The 24,472-nt window shown below is 38.4% G+C and overlaps 1 protein-coding gene across 2 annotated transcripts in view; it reads right to left on the bottom strand.

Annotated features, from left to right (window-relative positions):
* The window catches only part of LOC121877257 (dymeclin-like), a gene marked incomplete at its 5' end in the record, with an annotated part of 45,782 nt that overhangs the window by 4,558 nt on the left and 16,752 nt on the right, over window positions 1–24,472 (bottom strand). For both annotated transcript variants that reach the window (XM_042382909.1, XM_042382910.1), the window contains 3 exon segments: window positions 10,539–10,787; window positions 15,520–15,714; window positions 23,454–23,567. In XM_042382909.1, the coding sequence (XP_042238843.1) occupies window positions 10,539–10,787; window positions 15,520–15,714; window positions 23,454–23,567 (558 nt within the window).

Raw genomic sequence — 24,472 nt, 5'->3', positions numbered from 1 at the left:
CCTCACACACACACACACACTGTAATCCCTCTCCCACGCACTTCAATCCGTACCCCACACACAATATACAATCCCTTTCCCCGCACACTGCACCCTTCATTCACTATCCCCACATCAACATACTAATAACTAAGAGTTGTCTGGTGAACCTCGACATACTAGAGTACTGTACTCCCACTAAAAAATTATTCGGCACCCGTGTCATTGGGTGTACATGGTTATACCTTGGTGTATCTGCTATGAATAAGTGATCTCAGAGTACCTTGTGTAATTGTACCTTGGTTAGGATTGGTAAACCTAAGAACACTTTGGCTCCTATGTAGCATTTTATCCAGTGATTTATTAACCACATTACACAGTAAGGCTTTTTTTAATATTATTTAGGCCTGTTAGCCTAATCTTCTGCAGCCACCAGTAGAAACAATGTAATGAAATATTGTGTTGAAATGCGTTACTGTACATTTAATTTTAGAGTACTGCCTCGTATTGTATGTTGAGTTAATATTATACAAGACAGCCAAAGCCAGCACTCAGCTGCCATTCGGCTACTTAGAGGGTGGAGTTGAAATCTTCAAACTACTTTAAAACGACAGTATAGTGTACTTTTAGCCATCCTAATTGGTTTTATTGTTATTTTTATCAAACAGAGAAAAAATATGGGTGAAAAAAGCTTGAAAGCAGTACACTTTACTCTTTGTTCTAGAAGAAGTTGTTTGGAAACAGTTAGCCAATAATTTACTCATCATTGTTTTTCTTTTAAACTTTTCATTTCATTATTATTCTTATCAACTATGTTTATACAAAATATTATACACATGACTGTAACTACAGACCTGAATGATAGAAAAGTAAAATAAGGAATAGCAAAAACATCTGTAATAACTTCTGCACTGCCTCTTTTTCAACCTGATAACTCTATAGCCAACTCTCCCTGTGATAAAGTCAATCTCTTTGGCACTTTATTCTCCTTAAATGATTCCAACTCTACCCCTCCTACTGAACCTATGCACTTTCCTATAATCTCCACTCGTAGGGTTGCTGGTGTGTTATCTAATCTGGATGTGATTAAGGTGCATGGACCAGATGGAATACCCCCTTGTGTTCTGAGGGAATGTGCTGAAATTCTGGCCCCCTGTGTTTGCTCGTCTCTTTCGCCTTTGCCTCAAAACCCCAACTTTTCCTTCTTTTTGGAAGTATGCCTTGGTTCAGCCCATCCCGAAGAAAGGTGATCATTCTAATCCCTCTAACTATCGTCCCATTGCCCTAACATAATCCCTCTCTAAGATTTTCGAAACCATCTTACTCATTTTCTCCTTCACCTTAAAACACCTTTCTCTTTTGTTGGATCACCAGTATGGTATTCACCAGGCGAGATCTTTTCTCCTTCTGCACCCATCTTTGGTCATCTTCTCTTAGGGATTATGGGGAAACTTTCGTCGTGGCCCTCGACATATCTAAAGCATTTGACAGGGTATGGCACAAGTTTTTGCGTTCTATACTTCCTTCTTATGGTTTCTCTTCACCACTTTGTTCTCTAATTTCTAGCTTCCTTGAGAACCAATCCATATTAGTTGTTGTCGATGGATCGATCTCGTGCTCTTTCTCTACCAATAGTGGTATCGCACAGGGTTCTGTTCTTTCACCTACTCTCTTCCTTCTTTTTATCAATGGTTTACTTCACACTACAACTAATTCTATCCATTCTTATGCTGATGATTCTACTCTTCACCCTTCTTCTCATTTTTCCCTTCCCCCTAATTCTCAAACTAGATCTGATATCATATCATCTATCAATACAGAGCTGTTCAGCATCTCCGAATGGGGTGATAGAAATTTGGTTAAACTCAATAGTAATAAAACACAATAAGTCCTCGTTTAACATTGCCCCCAATAACACTGTTTCGTTATAACGTCGCTACTCTTTAGATACCAATAATTCGGTTAACGTCCCGGCTACTCAATATAACGTCGTTTTTAGCGTCGTCACGGACTACTTTTTACGGCACATCATTCTCTCTCGTCTTACCGTGCTACGCTCTCTCATCTTGGCGCGCTACCTCTCACTTGTGGAACTTCACAGCGTCCCCAAGCATCGTCAGTCTTTGTTAGGCTTCCATAGTGTTCGTGTGTGTTTAAGTGTTTTTGCTTTTAATACTGTACTGTAACCATTCAAAATTACTTCCAAGTGCCCCTCATGTGCTAGTGTTGTGAAGAAGCAACATAAGACCATTACCCTTACTACAAAAATGGAGGTTTTAAACCAGGAGGAGGAGCCACTCGCCGGGTCTCAGTGACTCGCCTCCTCTCCCGCCCTCCTCCTCCACTCCACTACCTACCAAACACTTCCATCCATCAGTGAGTACAATACAAAACGATTTACAGTGGTCCCTCGGTTAACGAGCACAATCCGTTCCAGCAGGTTGCTCGTTAACCGAAACTAATCGTTAACCGAAACCATTGTTTCAATGGGTTTTTGGGTGCTCACCGAAAATTGCCTAAATTCAACAAAAATGGTAGAAAAGTTCACTTACTTTGAGGTGTGTATGTAGAAGGATCCTGGATGATGATGATGTGAATTTGAAGTGGGAGGTGAGGAAGAGAAGGGAGAAGAGAAGGAAGTGGAGGTGGAGGAGAAGCATTTTACTGCTTCTTGGAAGGTGAGTCACCTTCCATGAAAATGTCAGGAACCTCTGGACTGACAGATTCTCCACCATGAACATCCTCTCTCCTTCTTGAAGTAGAAGGCTGAGGGATAGCATCTTGTTCCCTCTGCCTTTTACTGAAGAAAGTGTCAATTGTGGTCTGTGGGGCATCTGTCCTCCTCACCATTAACTTATGTTTAAAGAAGGAGACCACTGAGTCCTCAACATGACACAAAGTTAGTTCAGTTTTTTCCACTTCTGGGTGCTTTGAAGCCTGTTCCCTGAACTTCTCCCAGTGGTAAATCACATCTTTCAACTGTTTAGCTGACATATGGTCATCACTTTTAATTTTCTCCTCACCACTGTCAGCCTCTACCTGTAACATCTCATCCAGTTGCTTCAAGTCATCAGGAATAAGTTCCTCCTCATGAGACATCACAAGCTCTTTCCACATCCCCCTCCTCCACTTCAAGGCCCAATGACTGACCAATGGACACAATCTCCTGGTCCAACTCTGTTTCTTTCTCAAATCCCTCAAAATCATGGACTACTGATGGCCACAGTGCTTTCCATGAAGAATTGAGGGATCTAGTGGAGACTTCTTGCCATGATGACACAATCAATTTTACAGCCTCCAGGATGTTGAATTGCCTTCCAGAAATTTTTCAGTGTTAGTTCAGGATCATTGGAAGTTGCCTGATGACACCTCCTAAACATTTTCTTCATGTACAACTTCTTGAAGTTGCTGATCACATTCTGGTCCATTGGCTGTATGATTGATGTAGTGTTTGGAGGCAAAAACAACACTTTCACGAAGACAAATTGAAACTCCAAATTTCTGGCAAGGTCAGGGTCATGACCAGGAGCATTATCCATGACGAGAAGAGCCTTTAAAGGGAGTTTATTGGTGGTTAGGTAGCTCTTGACAGAAGGGCAAAACACATCAACAGCCCATTCATTAAAGAGCTGTCTTGTCACCCATGCCTTACGGTTGGACTTCCAACAAACTCCAAGCTTTGTTCTTACCACTTTCTGTTGCTTGAACACCCTGGGGTTTTCAGAGTGGTAGACAAGCATAGGCTTCAGTCGGAAATCCCCTGAAGCATTGGCACCAAGCAATAGAGTGAGACGGTCTTTCATGGGTTTATGCCCAGGTAAAGAGGCTTCATCTCTGGTGATGAATGTTCTTTTGGGCATCTTTTTCCAGAACAGCCCAGTTTCGTCCACATTGAACACTTGCTGTGGAAGATAATTTTCTTCTTCCATCAGTTCTTTAAATTCAACTAAAAACTTTGCTGCCCCTTCCTTATCAGCACTAGCAGCTTCACCATGCCTAACAACACTGAAAATGTCACTTCTTTTCTTAAATTTTTCGAACCAGCCTTTGCTGGCCCGAAAATCTTCAAATTCTGTGCCTGAAGAACCAGGTTGATCTGTCTTTAAATGTTCGTAAATCTCCCTGGCTCTTTCACAAATGAATTCAGTAGAAACTGAATCACCTTTCATCTGTTTTTCCCTAATCCAGATGATAAGTAACCTCTCAGTTTCTGCAATTAGGGATCTACTTTTAAACACTCTTGTAGATTTGTCTCTCACTTTCACTTCTTTAAATTTGTCTTTCTGTGCAAGAATTGTCGACACAGTTGATGTCGACATGCCATATTCTTTGCACAGCGCATTTGTTCTAATGCCTTGTTCATGTTTTTTTATGATTTCCTGCTTGGTTTGGATTGAAATCGCTTTCCTTGATCTCTTAGGCCCCATGCTGGATTCAAACAATGTCAACACGTGTTTTTTAAAGTTAAACTTGTTGTAAATAAAGAATATTTTCTTTAAAATAACACTGCACTGCGCTATATATTGTCAATATGTAAAATAAATTTCAAAATGACCAATAATTTGCTTGGAAACACAGAAAAAAAGCGTTTAGTTGAAGAGAGTCTCAAGCAAGATGTTACCTCCAGTGAAAACAGAGAGAGACTAACGCCTGTTTGCTGTGTTAAGAGGCTGGATGCGCGTCATTAAACTAGTCACTTTACCTTCAATTATGTTCAATAATTGTTAAAATGACTAAAAAATTTAATATTAAACTTTTAAAATTATTGAATAGTATAAACTTCTTGATATTTACTAAAATAGTAAGGAATTTAAGCCCTAGAACCGATTATGTATTGGCGGACTAATACTACAGCTGGTTGACCGCCAGTGCAAGCGAAAACATGTTGAGGTCGGCTCGTAAGAAACTCGTTAACCTAAGAATTTAAGAATCTTATGGGAGGCAGCTCGTTAACCGAAATCTCGTTAACCGAGGGACCACTGTATATATATATATATATATATATATATATATATATATATATATATATATATATATATATATATATATATATATATATATATATATATATATACCGTATATCACGGCCTATAAGACGCCCCCCCCCAAATTTCCATTTAAAAAGTAGCTTTTGAGCTCTATTTGCTGTATAAGACCAGTACCCCAAATGTGACACTTACCCACTGACTCAGTAGTCCTTTACCAACCATCCTTGATATTTTAAAATAAGGCCAATTCACTTCAAGTAATGTCATCAAATTATACCCGCTGGTGTAGTGTAAACACTAGTGACGTCACTGAAGCGTGTTGGGAGTGTTCCCTCGTCTCGGTGGTGTGACTATTTATACAACATGTGGTTCAACAGCAACCACCGTATTCTAATTGTGGTGTTTCATTAGGATTTGAGTGAAAAAGGTTACCAGTATGTACTTACTACATACATTTATTACACAAATATATATATATATATATATATATATATATATATATATATATATATATATATATATATATATATATATATATATATATATATATATATATATATATATATATATATATATATATATATATATATATATATATATATATATATATATATATATATATATATACTGAATATACTATGTACAAAAAATGAATGTTCAATGAATTATTTATGGTGCATTAGGGTACTGGTCACTTCTGATGGGCTATAAATAGCCTTCTTTATCTCCCCTACATCTCACCCTGAGCCAGACGGAAGGGTCTTGGTAAATAACATGTTTGCTTATTTTCCATTTACTTTAAATAGATTTACCGAATTATTTGTTTTATTTATTTATTTATAATATACTGTAATATATTAAACACACTGTAATTATTTTCTTTAATTTATAAACTGTTTTGCGACAAAGGAATGTTCTCCAGTAGTGTTTCATTAGGATTTGAGTGAAAAAATATTACGTACTTACACAATTGTTCCTCTTACTTTGACAACACAACATACATACAGTATATTATTTCTCAGTTTTGATCTTTTTTTTTAATTTTTGTATTTATTTATAGTTAGTTACTTAAAATAAGGCCAATTCACTTCAAGTAATGGCATCAAATATTACCAGCTGGTGTAGTGTAAACACTAGTGACGTCACTTGAGCGTCTGTAATTAACCGTCGATAGTTTCAAGAATTAATGCACTCATTTACTGAATATTCTTTGGAAAAAAATAAAATTTAAATCAATTATTTATAGGAGATAAATATTATTATGAGTAAATATACCGATACCGGTATGCATTACTGACCACCTCCACGGCTCCTCACTGGCAAATGGGGGGGGGGGCGTGGGGAGGGGTGTGTGATGATAGCTGTGTTTATTATAGGGGTATAAATCTCTTTTACGGTATGTTAGACAGGTTTATAATACATTTTTATTATTTTAATATACCGGTAATCTTAATTTGAATCCAGCTTGCCAAACGTAAGTTTCAGTATAAAATAATTAGTGGTAAGACCTTGTGAGTGGCTTACGATGTTTTCATCACCACTCTTGACACACTAAACCACAATATTTAAGAGGTAAGAATTTTAAACTTGGTGGTTTAGACGACCCCCTAACTTTGGGCAGATTTTTTAATGTTCAAATTTCGTCATAGGCACAGTGATATATATATATATATATATATATATATATATATATATATATATATATATATATATATATATATATATATATATATATATATATATATATATATATATATATATATATATATATATATATATATATATATATATATATATATATATATATATATATATATATATATATATATATATATATATATATATATATATATGTATGTATATGTATATATGTATATGTATATATATATATATATATATATATATATATATATATATATATATATATATATATATACTATTTTCTATAAAAGTGCCATTGAATTTCTGTATAAGTAGTGTATTTCATGGGGCAAAGGGAGGCTCAGAAACGTAACTCCCGTATTTTATCCATTTCTTATGGGGAAAATTGATTCCGCTAACGTTGCAGCTTTCTGGAACGGAACCATGATGTTAAGCGAGGACTTAGTGTATTTACCTATTTACCAATTACACTTTCCACATTAGATGATCTCCCACCAATCACATTTCAGGACACAATCATTCTGCCAAGTTCTAAAATAGATATGCTGGGCCTCACCATTACCTGTAATACTATGTCATGGAAGCCACACATCCTCAATCCTCAACATTGCTAAAGCTGCCTCCCGAAAGCTGGGAATGCTTTACAGATGCCATAGCTACTACACTCCTGAGCAGTTGCTTCAAGTTTATAAGGGATTCATTCATCCTAACTTGGAGTACTGCTCTCATATCTGGGGTGGTTCTTCTTCTGTCCAACTGTTAGATAGGGTGGAATCAAAGGCAACCTGTCTTATCAACTCTCCTCCTTTAGCTGATAATCTTTCTTCCCCTTCTCTTTGCCGCAATGTTTTTTCAATCTCTCTCTTTTACAGGTACTTTAACAGGCAATGTTCGGTGGATTTGGCATCCTGTGTACTGCCGGCAAGGCAGTGGGCTTGTAACACTTGTCTTGCCCGCGGTGCCCACTGTTTCTGTGTGGATGTCGGTCACATTAGAATAACCCGTTATAGTACCTCCTTCTTTCCTCACACAGCCAAACTGTGGAATGCTCTCCCTTCAACTGTGTTTCCATACTCATACAATCTGTCTCACTTAATATATTTTTTTTCTCTTCTATTTTTAATTTCTTTTTACTTTTATTTTTTTGTCCCCCAGGACCTGTTGTGGATTGATGACCTGTGCCCAGGTGAGCTGTTCCCAGTAGAAAAAAAATATATACCGCCAACGATACCGAATGATAATCATGGAGTTATGCTATGACAGACAGATGTGATCAACAAAGAACCAAGTGCAGCGAGAGAGGTGTTCCCTATTCGTGGTGCATATGGTTAAAAATTGTTTCCTTATAAAATATAATTGACTAGACGTAGCAAAATATAATTTGCATTACTGGAATCCTTGCAAGACAGTGATGATTTTGAGACTATACAACCCATAGTTTACACGAGATAAAAAAAAATTCCAATCAATATCGCTGAATGGGACATCATTTATTGAGGTTTACCCGTATGTTTCATGCAATATGCAGTGTAGTTGAAGCCTGAATATATTTTTATGTACAGTGGGGTATGCTATAACGAATCTAATTGGTTCTAGAACCTTGTTCGTTATAGCATTCGTTCGTTATAGGATTAATCCGTTCCAGGCCCCCAAATACAACCACTTAACACTGAAAAATATAATATAAAATTGTAAAAATTGTAAAAACGTGCATAAATATGCATCTAAACCCCTGAAATAAAGAATATCATTAATATTTGTAATAAAAAAACAATAAATTAGAAAAAAAAAAAAATTTTTTAAATAATGTTCGTTGTAGGAGTTTCATTCGTTATAGCATTCTCAATTTTATAGGTAAAACAGTTCGTTATAGGAATATTCGTAGTAGGATCCGTTCGTTATAGCATACCCCACTGTAATAGTATTATAATTTCCTTATAAAATAAATTTCAAACTGCTTAACAGAGTAATTTTGGCAATTTTCCAGTGTATGATACAGGTACTGTGAAAGGCAGGGGTATATGATTAGGCACACAGTATACTCTCGAGTTAATGGAATCCGATATAATGAACTCTTGATTTAGTGGATCTAATTTCTTCTGTTATTTTTCACTCGAATTAGTGAACTAATTCGCTAAATCGAGATTAATTCCGTTAATATGCTCACACCTACAGAGACACCTCAGATATATGATATGTACATAGAAACTCTAGAAATATTATTCATGGCTTACCTTAAACTAGGGGTTTCAGTGATTTTTAAATTTTTTTTTCTATTAGGGTATTTCCAAACGTTTTTCCAATTGATAATTACACCCTTTTGACTTTCACACCCACACCACTTCCTTTCTGAGACTTCTGAGAGACTTTCAGCATGATGTCTAAGCACAGTAGTTAGTTGATTGATAGGTAGCAGTGAACAACACACGCGATCGCGGCAGGACACAGACTGAGCAGATGTAAACAAACCCCACACACCAAGCGGAGCATTTGGTGCGGAATTTAATGGAATCACGCTCGTTCTAGTTCGCTAATTCGAGCAAAATTAACGGAAAGTTCGATTTAGCAGAAATTTTGATTTGACGGAAAGGGTGGTTCGAATTAGTTTGTTAAATCGAGAAAATACTGTATTTTGTACCAAATTTAATGTGCAGTGGATTAGAAAATCCAAGACTGAAAATACATGGACTGGATGTGATTTGTTTCACAGTATGCATACAAATAGACTGACAAGATACAATATATCATAATAAATCGAAGTGTTGTTTCAATGGAATAATTTAGTTTGGTACTTGATAAGAAACAAAATACTAAAAAGACTGAGAGCCTACTGTGCCCAGATGCACCTCAGCCCATCTCCTAGAATAAACAAAACATTGTATTTTGTGGAATTATGTTAAAACAAACACAAATAAATAAACACAGCTAAAATTAAGGGACGTGAAATGGTCTGTTTACTGGCGATCAGCTGATGTGAAGATTGAAAGGGGGGGAGGGGGGGGCGAGGTGATATGTTTGACAGTTGATGCCAAGGTCCAGTGCTCATTTATTTATCTGTCCTTAAGAGTGACTAAGTTTTTCTCTTATAAAATGTCACTGAACTGACCTGTTCTAATTAATTTTATTACAAAGGGCTAAAAATTTTATTTTTTGTGCAAAATATATGACGTTTATATTCAAATTATTTGCTGTCTTGCAAGGATTCTAGCAATGTAAATTATATTCTTCTAACTTTAGTCTGTGATATTATATAAGATAAAAACTGTAAGCCTATAACCACCCAACCCTGGATGGGGGAGGAGTGACAATTGTTATGTTTGACAGTTGGCGCCAAAGGTCTAGTGAAGTATTTATTTTTTTATTGATGTCCTTTAGATTTATTATTTTTTTGTTTTTAAAATTTCACAGAAGTGACCAGTGAGAATATAATTTACATTGCTGGAATTCTTCTAAGATAGTGATTAATTTGAATATAAAATTTGCTATAGTAGTTTGCATTAGACAAAAAAAATTTAGTAAACATTTAGTACATTATTTTGAGTACATGTACAGTACAGCTTTGCCCTCAGGACAGTGTAGCGTGCCCAGAGAAACATTAGGTGCAAATTTTAAATATGATGCGCCAAATTGACTCGCGCAAAATAGGAAAGATTCGCTTTAAATTAAAACATTGTCCTTAATTGTGGGTGTCGCTTTAAATCAACAATCCTAAATTGAATCGCCTTTTATCGACGTTCTACCGTACTGCATATTTCATAAACAGAATGAGTAGTTACACTACGCAATATCTCGAAACTATTAAAAGCAGAATAAAATTTTTAACAACTTCAGAAAAAGATGAACAAATATTGAATAATATAAAGCACAAACCTTGATCCAAAAAGGTAAATAAATAATTTTGCTACATACCTGCACATCTTGAACTCCTGGATCCCTCTTAGTGGTCTCCAGGCGACCCATCAGATAAGAAAGAACCATTTCTATATTCTGTGTCACATCTTGAAAGTTTGGGTGCGTTGAAAAGGGTTGGAAGAGATGTCGTTTGTAGAGCAATGTATAAACCAGGTTATGGTTGTGAGCCAACTGGTGGGTCAAGACGGAATTCAAAATTTCCAAGACCATCCGGAGGACTTCCTCCAAAACACTAACATCACTTAGCTGTGAAAGAAAGTGTGTTAATTATGCAGACCACTATACCCTGAAGAAGTTATCAACCTTTCACACTATGATTTCAAGGCAGAGAGTATAGGACTGGGTAATAAGAATGTGCTGAGTGTGATTAAGAGTGAGTGGAATGGTAAAGGAACTTATGTAGATGACCAAAAACTACTTGTGTTATTAACATTCACTACCCAGAACTCCCTTCACTGTCGATATCAATCAGGGATACAGTGGAGTCATGATAAATCGCAAAATACAAAGTCAAATTCTTAAATTCGGGGGTACCTCTATTACTACCTCTTTTTTTTTAATTCAGCGGTCAAATATTCATAATTTGCTGCTGAGCACCGGCCCCCAGTGATTATTTACATGACAATAAAAGTTGTGGAAATCTCCTTTTCCTTGTTCTAATTTGACTTAGATATAAAGAAAATAAAAATATCACTTCAATGCTCTAATGTGACTAAGAAATACTGTTCACAATCTGCTGAGATCGAGTCAGGGACTGATACTCTTTGTAATGGTAATCGTCATCTCTGGTCACTGCGTCATGGTGAGGCTGCAGCGTTTGAATTTCGGGGTCGACACACTTGGTGAGCAAGTTCCTACTTGTTCCTAGAGAGCTCAACTGCAAACTTTCCATTTGATATTTATTTTCCATTACAGTACTGTACTGTACCAAATTCATGGAAATTTAGTAATGAAAAGTCTGTTTGGCAATGAAAAATACAGTTTGGTAATGATATTATAATGATTGTCTATCAGACCAAAGGGTCCAGCCCAAACAAACAACAACACATATAACTGTGACTAGTGGAGCACTTAATTCGACCCACCCTTCAGTAATTAAATGAGATTAAGACCTGACCCAAAAAGGATCATCAAGTTTTGTCACCATGTGATGAAAAAACAGGCGACATGACCCTGTTAATCCAAGAAACTGCCCTCCAGCCAGTACACCAGCACCTGACCAGACACACCCAGGTTAGTAATAATTAGGAAGCATTACCGACTGGCTTACCATGATAAGCACACCACACCGTGACCCCAAAGCACCACGCACCTGACCAAACACACCTGTCCAGACACACCCACCCAGATTAGTAATAATTAGGAGACAACACCTGCCGGCCGGAGACCTCCAGAGCCAAACGGAGTCACACTCAGTCACAAGTCCCGAGGTCGGGGGGAGTACCTCCTTCCTGAGCCTCTCCAGGCCCTGCAGTCAGAGTTCATAGCCACTGGGCTTCCCTCAGGTCACACGTGAGTCATTGTCAGAGCGATCCATAAGGTGAGTTAGTTATGGTGGGAAGTGTATCCATGTCACGTTTGTGTTCGGGAGTCATTGCCAAGTAACGTCAATATAATGATCTATTAATGTGTCCATGCCATTCAGTTAACTAATACGGTGCTCCTCTACTTACGCACGAGTTACATTCCTGAGGCTTGTTTGTAAGTCCAACTTTACTCTTGTAGATACCAAACATATTGTAAAAAATGAAAAGATTATGGATATTTAGAACAGCTATACCCTTTAATACAGCCTTTAAACCTGGCTCACTCTTCTCCTCTTAGGTAATGTTTGTTCTATCTGGAATTTTCTTCAAAATAATCCAGTCTCATCCACATTAAACACCTGTTCTGGCAGGTAACCTCCCTCAGTGATGATGTTTGTATCTCTGAAAGTTTGTAAGTTCTTAAGTCAAGGAGCACCTTTTAATAGCTGTACTTAGATGTGTTTAGAAGATTCTCCCTAAGAACATATTAACGGTTAAATAACTATTTTGCCACACTACCAACTTTCATCACTATGCAATCCCTCCTACTATAACTCTCACTATATCTTCATAATGGTGCCAATGGTATCCATTACAATGGCATCAGGGGACCAATTGCAATGGTGCCAAAAGTGCTGTTATAAAGGGATCACGGGTGCATGAGCATGGGAGGTAACTCTCCCTCCTTCTCTGCCACCTGCCACCTCCTCTCCCAGGCTACACACCCAAATGTAGTTTTTGTACAGTGTCTTATTATAATTCATATTATACAGTATTCCTATAATTCATTCATATTAATCTATTTCATAATAATACCAGTACTCTCACAACTTACACGTATTTTTCTTACGAGGTTTCAACTATACGTGGATTAAAAGTAGGTTACAATTTCCAATTTCAAGCTCAAAACTTTCAAAATGGGTCGCAAGCCCACCAAATGCACCACCCCACCATCCCACCTCTGCCTCTCGTGTGTGTCAATTTGGTGCAATTAAACCTCTCTCATACTCGTTCATAATGCCCAAATACAAGCCAACCTCTGCCTCTGGTCTTCCAGCGAAGAAACAACGCTCTGTGATGATCCTGGAAGAAAAAGTGGCCGCGTTAGACTTAATAAACAGCGGCATGTCGATCGCTGCTGTGGCATGGAGGTACGGGTGGAATGAATCAAGCGTGAGAGATCCATCAAGTTTTGGGAGAGGGAAATTCGTGAAACCGTATCTACAAGTGCCTCATTTACTACTAAGGTGACTAGCCAGGTTAGAGATGTAACTCTAATGAAGGTGGGGAAGGCATTAAACATATGGGTGGAGGATATGAATCAGAAACGTGTCCCCATCGACTGCAACATGCTCAGGGAGAAGGCACTGAGTCTTTATAACCAGTTTAAATCTGAGGTTCCTGAGGGCAAAGCATCCACCAGCTCTTAGAAGAATTTTAATGGCAGTGCAGGTTAGCTCAACAGTTTCAGGAAGCGTTTCAACCTGAAAAATATTAGACTCACTGGCGAATCGGCATCGGCAGACTAGGCAGCTGCACGGGTGTTCCCAGAAAAATTCAGGAAATTGATTGAGGAAAATGGATATCTTCCAGAGCAGGTCTTCAACACTGACAAAACAGGTTTGTTTGGGAAGAAAATGCCAACCAGAACCTATATTTCTAAGTCTGAGAAGCCGGACCCCAGGTTCAAGGCTGCGGAGGATCGCGTTACCATCCTGCAACGCAGCAGGGCATATGATAAAGCCATGCTTGATTTATAGGTCTGCCTACCCTCATGTTTTGAAGGGAAAAACAAGAATCTCCTCCCCGCCTACTGGCAGTCAAACAAGAAAGCCTGGGTGACAGCAATGCTTTTCCTTGAGTGGTTCCACAAATGTTTTATCCCCAAGGTAAAGAGCTACCTAGAGAAGCTGGGCCTGCCTTTCAAGGTGTTGCTGGTCGTTGACAACGCACCAGGCCACCCGGATGCAATAAAATTTGCACACGATGACGTCGAGGTAGTATTCCTTCCGCCCAACACCACCTCCATCCTCTCTACCAGGGCGTGATTCGGCGTCTTATGGCAGCGTACACATACCTCACCTTCGTCCGCATTTGCAATGCCATGGAGGAAAGCACTAACAACAATGTTATGGCATGCTGGAAGGATTTCAACATTGCCAATTGCATCAGTTTTGTGAAGGAGGCCATGGATGCACTGAAACCAGAGGCAGTTAATTCGTGTTGGCGAGCACTGTGGAGTGACTGTAAGAGTGACTTCAAAGGATTCCCTACGATCGATTCTGAAGTAAAGCACATCATGAAGGTGGCCAGGGCTGTAGGCGGTGATGGGTTTGAAGACATGGTCGAGCAGGAAATCGAGGAGTTAATTGAAGGGCACAGGGAAACTCTGACTGATGGTGAGTTGGAGGAAATAGTGAGAGCGGACGAAGAAGGCGGCAACGGTGGTGTCGACGATGATGAAGTACAAGAAGAGCCAGCATGTTGGGGTATACACAAGTTTAGTGAAGTGTTTCAGGTGGCCGAGCACTTGAAAAACTGAGTGTCTGAGTATGACCCCTCTATAGAGCGCAGCATCAACTTCTCACGAGGTCTTACAAGCATTATGGTTCAGTATAAGAATATGTTCCAGCAGCTTAAGAAACAACAATGACAGCTTCCCAACACCATGTTCTTTAAGAAAACTTCAGCATCAAAATCGTCAGCAGATCAGCCAACGCCCTCAACTTCTTGCACTGACCTTGAGCTGTCCACATCCTCCCCTGCATCGTTTTCTGAGCTTGATGATCCCCCCCACGGTGATGTGGGAAGGGGATGAATAATCTCAAAACAACAACACAGGTCTGTCTACATACAGGTAATGTCTGTGTTCTATTAATGCTGTTATGCACTTGTTACAGATGTTGATATTACATTACAGTAGTAATTTATGAGTTCTAGTGTATATGTATGTATATATAGTGATTTAAGGACGATTTAGGGGATTTTTAGGAGTGTTTCTGGCTTTACGCATTTTTTGGCTTCGCGCTGGGTCCCAAGAACGTAACCCCTGCGTAAGTTGCGAGTCTACTGTAATCGACTTTTTGGAACCGGGAAACCAGTGATGTTTGGTAGAGTCACACTGGAAAACACCCCTCTCATGTGTGTGCAGGCCGAGGCTCAAGCCCTTAACATATTGGTGAGAGTTATGCACATTACCACTGTACCACCAACACCCCTAATCAAAACATGTTGAACCAATGTGAAAAAGTATAATAATTTAACCCAATAAATGTGTAAGTTTTTAGAAATAAAAGTTGCTATATGTACTTATGCAACTCTGATACATCTGTTGGTTCATAAAAAGATTTAAGATTTGTACATGGGTCATCCCTTTTAAAATTTAAAAGAATTAATACTGTATAACTTAGACATAAACTTGATCTTTACTAAACTAATGTAAGAAAACTTACAGCATCTGGCATGTCATTTTCAGACTCCTCAAGAAGATCTTCAGCCATCTTGATGGACTCACACAGACGAGCATGTCTTTTACTGAGCGTCTCAAAAAGGCTAACAAGCCGCTGGCATACATAAGGGTGAAGCGACCGGAACTGACTTGACATATTGGCCAGGGCAGCTAAGCAGTTGGTGTGCAGGTATTTGTCCTGTTGGATAAACAGTAATAAATATTATATCAATACTGACAATACAAACTACACCAAAATATTCAATGATGGATGTATGTGAATAGAAATGGCACTCCCGGGTTATAAATGATTCGGGTTACAGATTTCCGACTTTACGGATGCTCTCTCATAAGTCCTATTTTAAATGAGTGAAATGCACGGTAATTCCAGGCCCGAGTGAAGTTATTGCCAATCATACCCCACCTGTGAGCTGTATGTTATGATTATATTTTAACTAATAATTTTTGGTAGATATTGTATATGTAATTTTCTCCACTTTCTTCTTTAGGTACAGTGACGTTCAAGATTCTTCGAACACTGCTGGAGACAACTGGCAACTCAAGGTCGTTTGTTAACTATACTGCGTAGTAAAAATTATGAATGAATGTAAAAGTGATCGGTGATTGGTTACTTAGTTCCCCGTTGCTTAATTAATGGTTGGGCTTCGTTGTTTCGCATTATACAGTGACCCCTCGTTTAACGAACGCCTCAGTTAACGAAATTTCGGTTAACGAACTGCCTTCCATGAGGATCTTCAATTCGGTTAACGAACAAAAATTCGGTTAACGAATTTCTTACGAACCGACCTCAACATGTTTTCGCTTGCACTGACCAGGCAACCAGCTTTAGTATCAGTCCGCCAATACATTAATCGGTTCTAGGGCTTAAATTCCTTACTATTTTAGTAAATATCAAAAAGTTTATACTATTCAAAAATTTTAAAAGTTTAATATTTACTTTTTTAGTCATTTTAACAATTGTTGAACATAATTGAAGGTAAAGAAACTAGTTGCTGGCGTGCCATCCAGCCTGTTAACACACCAGACAAGCATTAGTCTCTCTCTGTTTTCAGTGGAGGTAACATCTTGCTTGAGACTCTCTTCAACTAAACGCAAATTATTGGTCATTTTGAAATATATTTTACATAGTGACAATATATAATGCAGTGCAGTGTTGATTTAAAGAAAATAATCTTGAAATACACCAAGAGAACTAAAATTTTATGGATGAAATGGTGCCATGGGGTGACTTCTCTTCCACCCCAATGCCTTTTCCTCTTCCTTCTCCTCCACCCCCATTCTAATTCCCATCATCATCATCATCATCCAGGAGCCTTCTACATACACCCCTCAAAGTAAGTGAACTTTTCTACCATTTTTGTTGAATTTAGGAAATTTTCGGTGAGCTGGAACCAATTACCCAAAAACCCATTGCAACAATGGTTTCGGTTAACGAACTTTTCGGTTAACGAACGACCTTCTGGAACGGATTGAGTTCGTTAACCGAGGGGTCACTGTATTGTGCCTTTCTGCTAGTATATACTGTTAATTTGATTTTAAAATGGATAGAGCAATGAGCCAACCTATATGAATTTATATTTAGATAAATAAACATAAGTAAAAATCGGTAAGTACTGTATGTTAAAGAACATCATGCATCGGGCACAGCTGTGTGCAGGCTGCTTACCGATGCTAAACAAAACTTCTTTCTAAAGACGCTGATTTCTTGCAACGCAAACTGCTGTTTTACTTCCCTGTGTGTGTGTGTGCGCATGTGGAGTGTGTGTGTGTGTGTGTGTGTGTGTGTGTCTGTATTTAATAATGACGTTGTTCAATTGAAGGTGATGGTAATTAATCTTACGAACCACCCGTCTGATGGTGTGAATTAGTACTGTAGCATATGCCTAATACTTTTACAAGCCATTATCTAGCAATATCATTGTCATTCCAAGACTATGAATATTGTAAACAGCAAATGGCATTTCTTTCGTTGAGTGACTCTTCGCGCCCCCCCCCCCTAAATCGTTGTTTCTGACTCGTGTCGATTACGTCACGTTTAGTCTGGTGTCTTTAAAAAAAATATTAAATTTTTTCCAAAAATGTGTATGATGTATTATAAATTTGTATCTTATTTATTTATCTATTTATTCATTTATTTTTTATGAATGCCTATTAAATATAAATATAATGCTGACGTTATTGACGGGAAGGTGGGAGAGATAGAGGTGTTGTCAGTGCTGACTACCCTTCCACTCCCTCAATTGTAGAAGGACCTTGCCAACATGGAATACCACACGCAGAAAATCACTGAACGTGGAAGAATAATCGGCATGAAAGAGGTTGGGTTTTCACCCACTGAAATTGCACGAGAATTGGGTTTTTCTCGGTCAACTGTATATTATTGGATAAAGCGATGGGAAGAGGAAGGAAGTTTAAAGGACCACCACAGGACGGGAATGGCGCGCAGAACAACACTTGCACAAGTTGAAGCCATCCGGAATTTCGCTGAGGCCAACCCTTTCAAGACAGCATATTTATGAGGAAGCAGAGAGTGGCCATGTGACTTGCAATGTTTGGGGATGGATATATTTGCACAGAGTTGGAGAGCTGACTGACATAGAAGGAAGATTCACAGCTGAACAGTATTTAGAAATACTCGAAGAAGTTATGCTTCCCTCGGTGCGTGCATATGCTTTCCCGTTTCCCGAAACCATCATTTTCATGCACGATAGGTGTCCACTCGCTGCTTCCTCATAAATATGCTGTCTAGCATATCGGGTGTTGTTCCTCCTCCAGCAATGCAACCTTCCGTGAGAGGTAGATGAGAAAGTTTTTTCGTCAGTGATTATTACTCTTCCCCAGAAATCTAAGCCTTCTTCAGCATACCGTCATTTAACTTCTCCTTGGTGGCGGGAGTTCTATGGTGAATGCCTCCTTCGTGAAGTCTTCGTCTGATTGTTAAAGGGGAAATATTTAATTGTAGATCCTCTCTTATTGAAAATGAAGTCTTGAAGGGGTTGGCCTCAGCGAAATTCCGGATGGCTTCAACTTGTGCAAGTGTTGTTCTGTGCGACATTCCCGTCCTGTGGTGGTCCTTTAAACACACACTCCACATGCGCACACACATGCACTCCACATGCGCACACACAGGGAAGTAAAACAGCAGTTTGTGTTGCAAGAAATCAGCGTCTTTAGAAAGAAGTTTTGTTTAGCATCGGTAAGCAGCCTGCACACAGCTGTGCCCGATGCATGATGTTCTTTAACATACTTACCGATTTTTACTTATGTTTATTTATCTAAATATAAATTCATATAGGTTGGCTCATTGCTCTATCCATTTTAAAATCAAATTAACAGTATATACTAGCAGAAAGGCATAATATACAGTCGGCCCTTAACATACGCGGGTTTATAATACACGGATTTGCAAATACGCGGATTACCCCGCTGGAGGAATATTCTGTACATTGAAGTACATTCAAATCGCGCGCCATTCAACCCGCGCGCGGCACCTCACACAGGACACCGCCCGCTCCCGCAACCTCACACACACACACGCATAGCTCTCACTCACTCAGTCAGTCACGCTGTAACCACGCTTGTGTTGACATCAGCATTGTAGTTGCAAAAATATTACATTTCCGTGAATGTATTATATCAAACAGTATGAATAGAATCTCACTAATATAAGAGTATTTTAACCGAAAACTACTAAAAAAAACGAGTAACATATCTTGAACATCGGAAGGTTAGGTAAAGTCTTTTGTTTTCATGTAGTTTATCCTAATTTACATTGAAATGCACTACGTTTCAGCAAAACTACTATTTATTTCTGAGAATATGGAAATGTAATATTTTGCTGAAATGACGTACGTATTACAGTGGAAAGTGACGAAAGCAATGACTCGCTTTCTTTCGTTCAAAAGATGTTACCGTAATCGCTTTTCGAATGGTTTTCAGTTAAAAAACTGTTGTATTACAATAATATTCTATCCTAATTCACTTGTGATGCAACAGTTTTTTTAACTGAAAACCATTCGAAAAGCGATTACGGTAACATCTTTTGAACGAAAGAAAGCGAAAGTCATTGTTTTTCACGTCACTTTCCACTGTAATACGTACGTCATTTCAGCAAAAATATTACATTTCCGTGAATGTAGTATATCAAGCACAGTATGAATATAATATCATTGTAATACAACAGTATTATAACCGAAAACTATTAAAAAAACGAGTAACATCTCTTGAACATTGGAAGGTTAGGTAAAGTCTTTTGTTTTCGTCATGTATTTTATCCTATTTTACATTGAAATACATCACGTTTCAGCAAAACTACTATTCATTTCTGAGAATATATTCATTCAGGCACAGTTTAGGTAAAATATACATGTGCTGTAACATTTTTTTAATTGAAAACGATTCGAAAAACACGTACCCTCTAGCCCTGTTCAAGGAGAAGACCGGGAGGAGCTGTTTGGTGCTTAAGACGATGACAAGGAAAATGATTTTGATGGATTTTAATGAAAATATTCCGAAAGACCCTGGCACTCTCAAGGAAAGTGGCTGCTGAAGGCTTCCAGGACATGGCAGAGGACAAGATTAGGGAGCTAATTGAAGAGCACGACACTGAGCTGACCGAGGAGGATCTACAGGAGTTGGTAGACTCAGGCAAGGAAGAGGAAGCGAAAGGGAAAGGGAAAGAGGATGAGGATGAGGAAGAGGAAGAGCACCAAGAAATAACGTTGGAGAAGTTGGGGGAGATAACCAGGAATATTGAGGCACTGAAAAACCTGGCCTATAGTATGGACCCCTCCATGGTGCGTGTCCTGAAATTCATGCGAGGGATGGATGACGTTTTCGCTCCATACAAAAACATCATGGAAGAAATGAATGAAAGAGACGACAACTCCCCATCACCATGTTCTTTGATCACCGAAGGAGAGATTTAACACCATCAATCACTGGCGGCAGTGAGGAAGCAGCTGAATCCACCGTCGCCCCCACTTCACCACCCATTATGGAATTGAGTGACGATGAGCCCGAGGACCCCCGTCCTGTCGCCGAGGATAGGAACTGTACAGTAAAGTGAAATTTTTATCTCTCTTTTTTTTAATAGCTTTTCTTGCCATGTTTATTGTTTGTAAAAATGCACAGCACAGTACAGTTCAGTACTGTACATAGGAAGTGGAGGTGCAGTTATTCACAAAACATTTGTGTTTGTTGTCAGCAGTAGTGACGGTGAGGAGGTGGAGGAGGCGGAGGGAGCGAGTTGGGAGGAGTGGTGACCTTGGACGCGGGAGCAGGGACGAGATGCCAGCCAGTACATTACTGGTGTATTAATTGTTTTTATAGCTATTTTTGCATTTTAATATTAAATACTGTACATTACGTTTCAACAAAACTACCATTTATTTCTGAGAACATGGAAATGTAATATTTTGCTGAAATGATGTACATATTACAGTGGAAAGTGGGATAAAATTGTGACAAAAGCAAATGACTTTCTCTTTCTTTCCTTCAAAAGATGTTACCGTAATCGCTTTTCGAATGGTTTGCAGTTGTGGGATTATAAGGCTAATGATAGGATAGAATATTATTGTAATATAGTACGAGTACAACAGTTTTTTAACTGAAAACCATTCGAAAAGCGATTACGGTAAAATCTTTTGAATAACGAAAGAAAGCAAAAGTCATTGTTTTCGTCATGATTTTATCCCACTTTCCACTGTAATATGTTCGTCATTCCAGCAAAAATATTACATTTCTATATTTATTTCTGAGAATACGTATATTCATTCAGTCACAGTTAAGGTAAAATATGCTTGTGATGAAATATTTTAATGAAAATACGGTATCGTAGTTTTCTTTTGTTTCAAATTTAATTAACAAAGATTGATGTTTCAAATGTAATGAACAAAAATTTATGTATTTATGAATACTTTATGTTTTACATCGTCCTGTGCTACCATACCATGGATTTGGCTACTTTGGGCTTGCTATGATGACGCAAGAGATCTGCCCTGGCAACTGTACCGACACTCACAGCTGGTGGTGCGTTGGTGCATCGTTTCCATTGTTTACTGGTAGTTACTGGTAAATATTTTTCAACCTAACGAAACTATTACCCTTTTAGAGGTCGACCCCCAATTTTTTGCCAAATAATTTGGTCTTAAAAACTCGAACTACACACAGGTATATACGGTAAATAAGGACATGGGGGCCAGGTTTTTTTTTTTTGGCAGCACATATACGCGGATTTTTAACATCCACGGCTTTCTCTGTTACGTAACCCCCGCGTATGTTAAGGGCCGACTGTAATGCGAAACAACGAAGCCCAACCATTAATTAAGCAACGGGGAACTAAGTAACCAATCACCGATCACTTTTACATTCATTCATAATTTTTACTACGTAGTAAAGTAAACAAACGGCCTTGAGTTGCCAGCTGTCTCCAGTAGTGTTCGAAGAATCTTGAACGTGACTGTACATACACACTTAATCTTATAAAAAAAAAATAAAAAATAAAAAAAATAAAAATAAATACAAGAAATAATAGTAGGGATGCTGCTGCATTGCTAAGACGAGCACCAGTGGTGACTGTGACACAGTTTGTACACTAACTTGTACCATATTTGTTCTCTTTTATACTTTCATCAATGCTTTTTAAATACTTTTGTTATTAATGTTTATGTACTGTACCTGCAAGTTTTAACTTTTAAAGTTACAGTGTACAATTAAAGCTACTTTTAGGGGTGACTCTAGTGACCTGAACAATGTCTTCACAACCAGTTACAGAGGGTTTACTGTACATTTTAGGCCTGGTGCTCCAAATTATGTTAAAACCCCTATTCAACAACCTCCAGGCCTCAAGAATGCTTCATAAATGGTCCCATACCTGTATAGTAATTGTATATACATTACAGTAAGTCCTCGTACGTCGTCCCGCTTGACGTTGTTTCGATACTACGTCGCTAAACTCTAAGAGACCAAAAATTCGTTTAACGTCCCGGTGATCCGATACTACGTCGCGTTGTGCCGTCACGGACGACTTTCTATGGCGCATCAACCGCTGTTGTCTGGCCGCGCTGCGCTCGGTGAACCTACAACACGCAAGCTGACTGAGATGGTCACAAACATCGCACGTCTCAGTGAACAGCTAGAAGAATACGATACCAGGCCTCATCCTTGGAACCTTATCTGCCCTGTCTTTGATAAGGTTATGGAGGAATATAAGGCCTTGTACATGTCCTGTGTTAATGCTCATCAGCAGGCCCTTATTACTCGGTACCTGTGCAAGGCCCAGCCTGTTAATGCCTTGGCAAGCATCGCCGTTTGAGATGATGATGGCACCACCGATAATGATATTGAATTGTTGGGTGACTTACTGGTGGAAGAGCTGCCTCAAGACTTTGAGGGATTTGATGCTGAGATTAGAGGAGGTGCAGAGGAGGGAGCAGGGAGGAAGCAGTAACCAGCCCTCCCTGCTTTGGAACCCATCAACCAGCCCATCAAACATTTCACCAACTCCAACAAGGTAAGTTATTCTACAGTATGAGTGTACAGGCATATATAAATATTGTCAACAATATGTACAACATAAATATGTATGAATACATTACTTTAATGTAATTTTCTCGGTGGGTTGTAGGTTCTGGTGACACCGTGGAACGATTAGGTTTATTTCCATGTATTTCAGCATCACTTGTTTGGCAATTTTAAATTTTGCGATGCTAAAACAGATACCAATTAGTTGTTAAACTTGAGGTCCTACTGTATTTGCTTTTTAGGGCCCTGGGGCATGAGGTCATGACTTCTGGACTTACTGTCTATACAGAAATATGAGATTTTGACTTTAGTAAAAAATAACATATTCACAGATCAGTGAGTGGTGAAGACATACAGTATTAACATTGTTACTATCAGAAATCTATAACTTACCCTCATTTTGGTCATATTGTAGGTTATAGTTCTGATGACAACGAGAATGAGGAGTCCTCCGAGTGAGATGTCGTTAATAAGGCGCTCTGTGTACCATGTGATGTTCTTCAATGGCTGAAATGAGGAGGTGAATGAAACTTTCACTGATACTAAAAGTTTTGGAGCTCACATTAATAGGAAAAATAATGATATCATTGATATTCTATAAATTCCTCAAAATTTGATAAGGTAAACTCAAAACACTGCACATAAGAATAGTGATTAGGGACAATGACTAAAAATATTACATATAGTATAGTAATCTCCCTGTTAGTTGGAATCTCCAACAGGCGGAATTGTAATTGGCCCCGAGTTTTTCCAGAAAAATTATCTCAAATCTGGGTTAGCGAATGAGTTTTCGGGGATGAAAACCAGCTGCATAATCTGGAAGAAGTCCAAGAAAATCTCTCCAAGCCTCTCCATTCTGGGTCTGGGAAAAAATTTCCAAGAGATTGCATCATACTCCAACATGACCCCACGTACCAGGTGCATGGATAGCCTAGCTGCTTGAATTCTTAGTTCATATTCTGCTGCCACTGTACAAGGTTGTTCCATCTTTAGCTGCTGCTTTTATGCACAATTTGTGTTTTACAATACTGTACATTACTGTACCAGGACACAATCAGCCAACAATACAGTGTTAAGACATAAAAAGTGATTACAGTTACATATACTGTACTGTACATTCAGTAAGTGGGAAAAGAACCATATGTACTTTTTGTATTGATTCAAGATATCTTCAGATCATGAGACCCACTAATCCCCCACCCCACCTCCACTGCAAGTGTTAATTGATTGATTGATTGTGGCAATTACATCCCTGGCAACGCAACAGCTTAGGTCATGTGGTGCCGAATTAAACTAAAAGCTTAGAAGGCTAAAAAGAAATAATGTAAAGTAAAAATACATAAATAATAAATGGTATAGAACTTTCATAAAAACCATTTAAACATTAACAGATAAAACTCAAAACTTGTGTA

This window comes from Homarus americanus, unplaced genomic scaffold (genome assembly GCF_018991925.1).
Source record: "Homarus americanus isolate GMGI-L3 unplaced genomic scaffold, GMGI_Hamer_2.0 scaffold367, whole genome shotgun sequence".
NCBI classification, from domain to species: Eukaryota; Metazoa; Arthropoda; class Malacostraca; order Decapoda; family Nephropidae; genus Homarus; species Homarus americanus.
The sequence above is the reverse complement of the archived record's forward strand: the minus strand, read 5'-3'. Positions and strand labels throughout refer to the sequence as shown.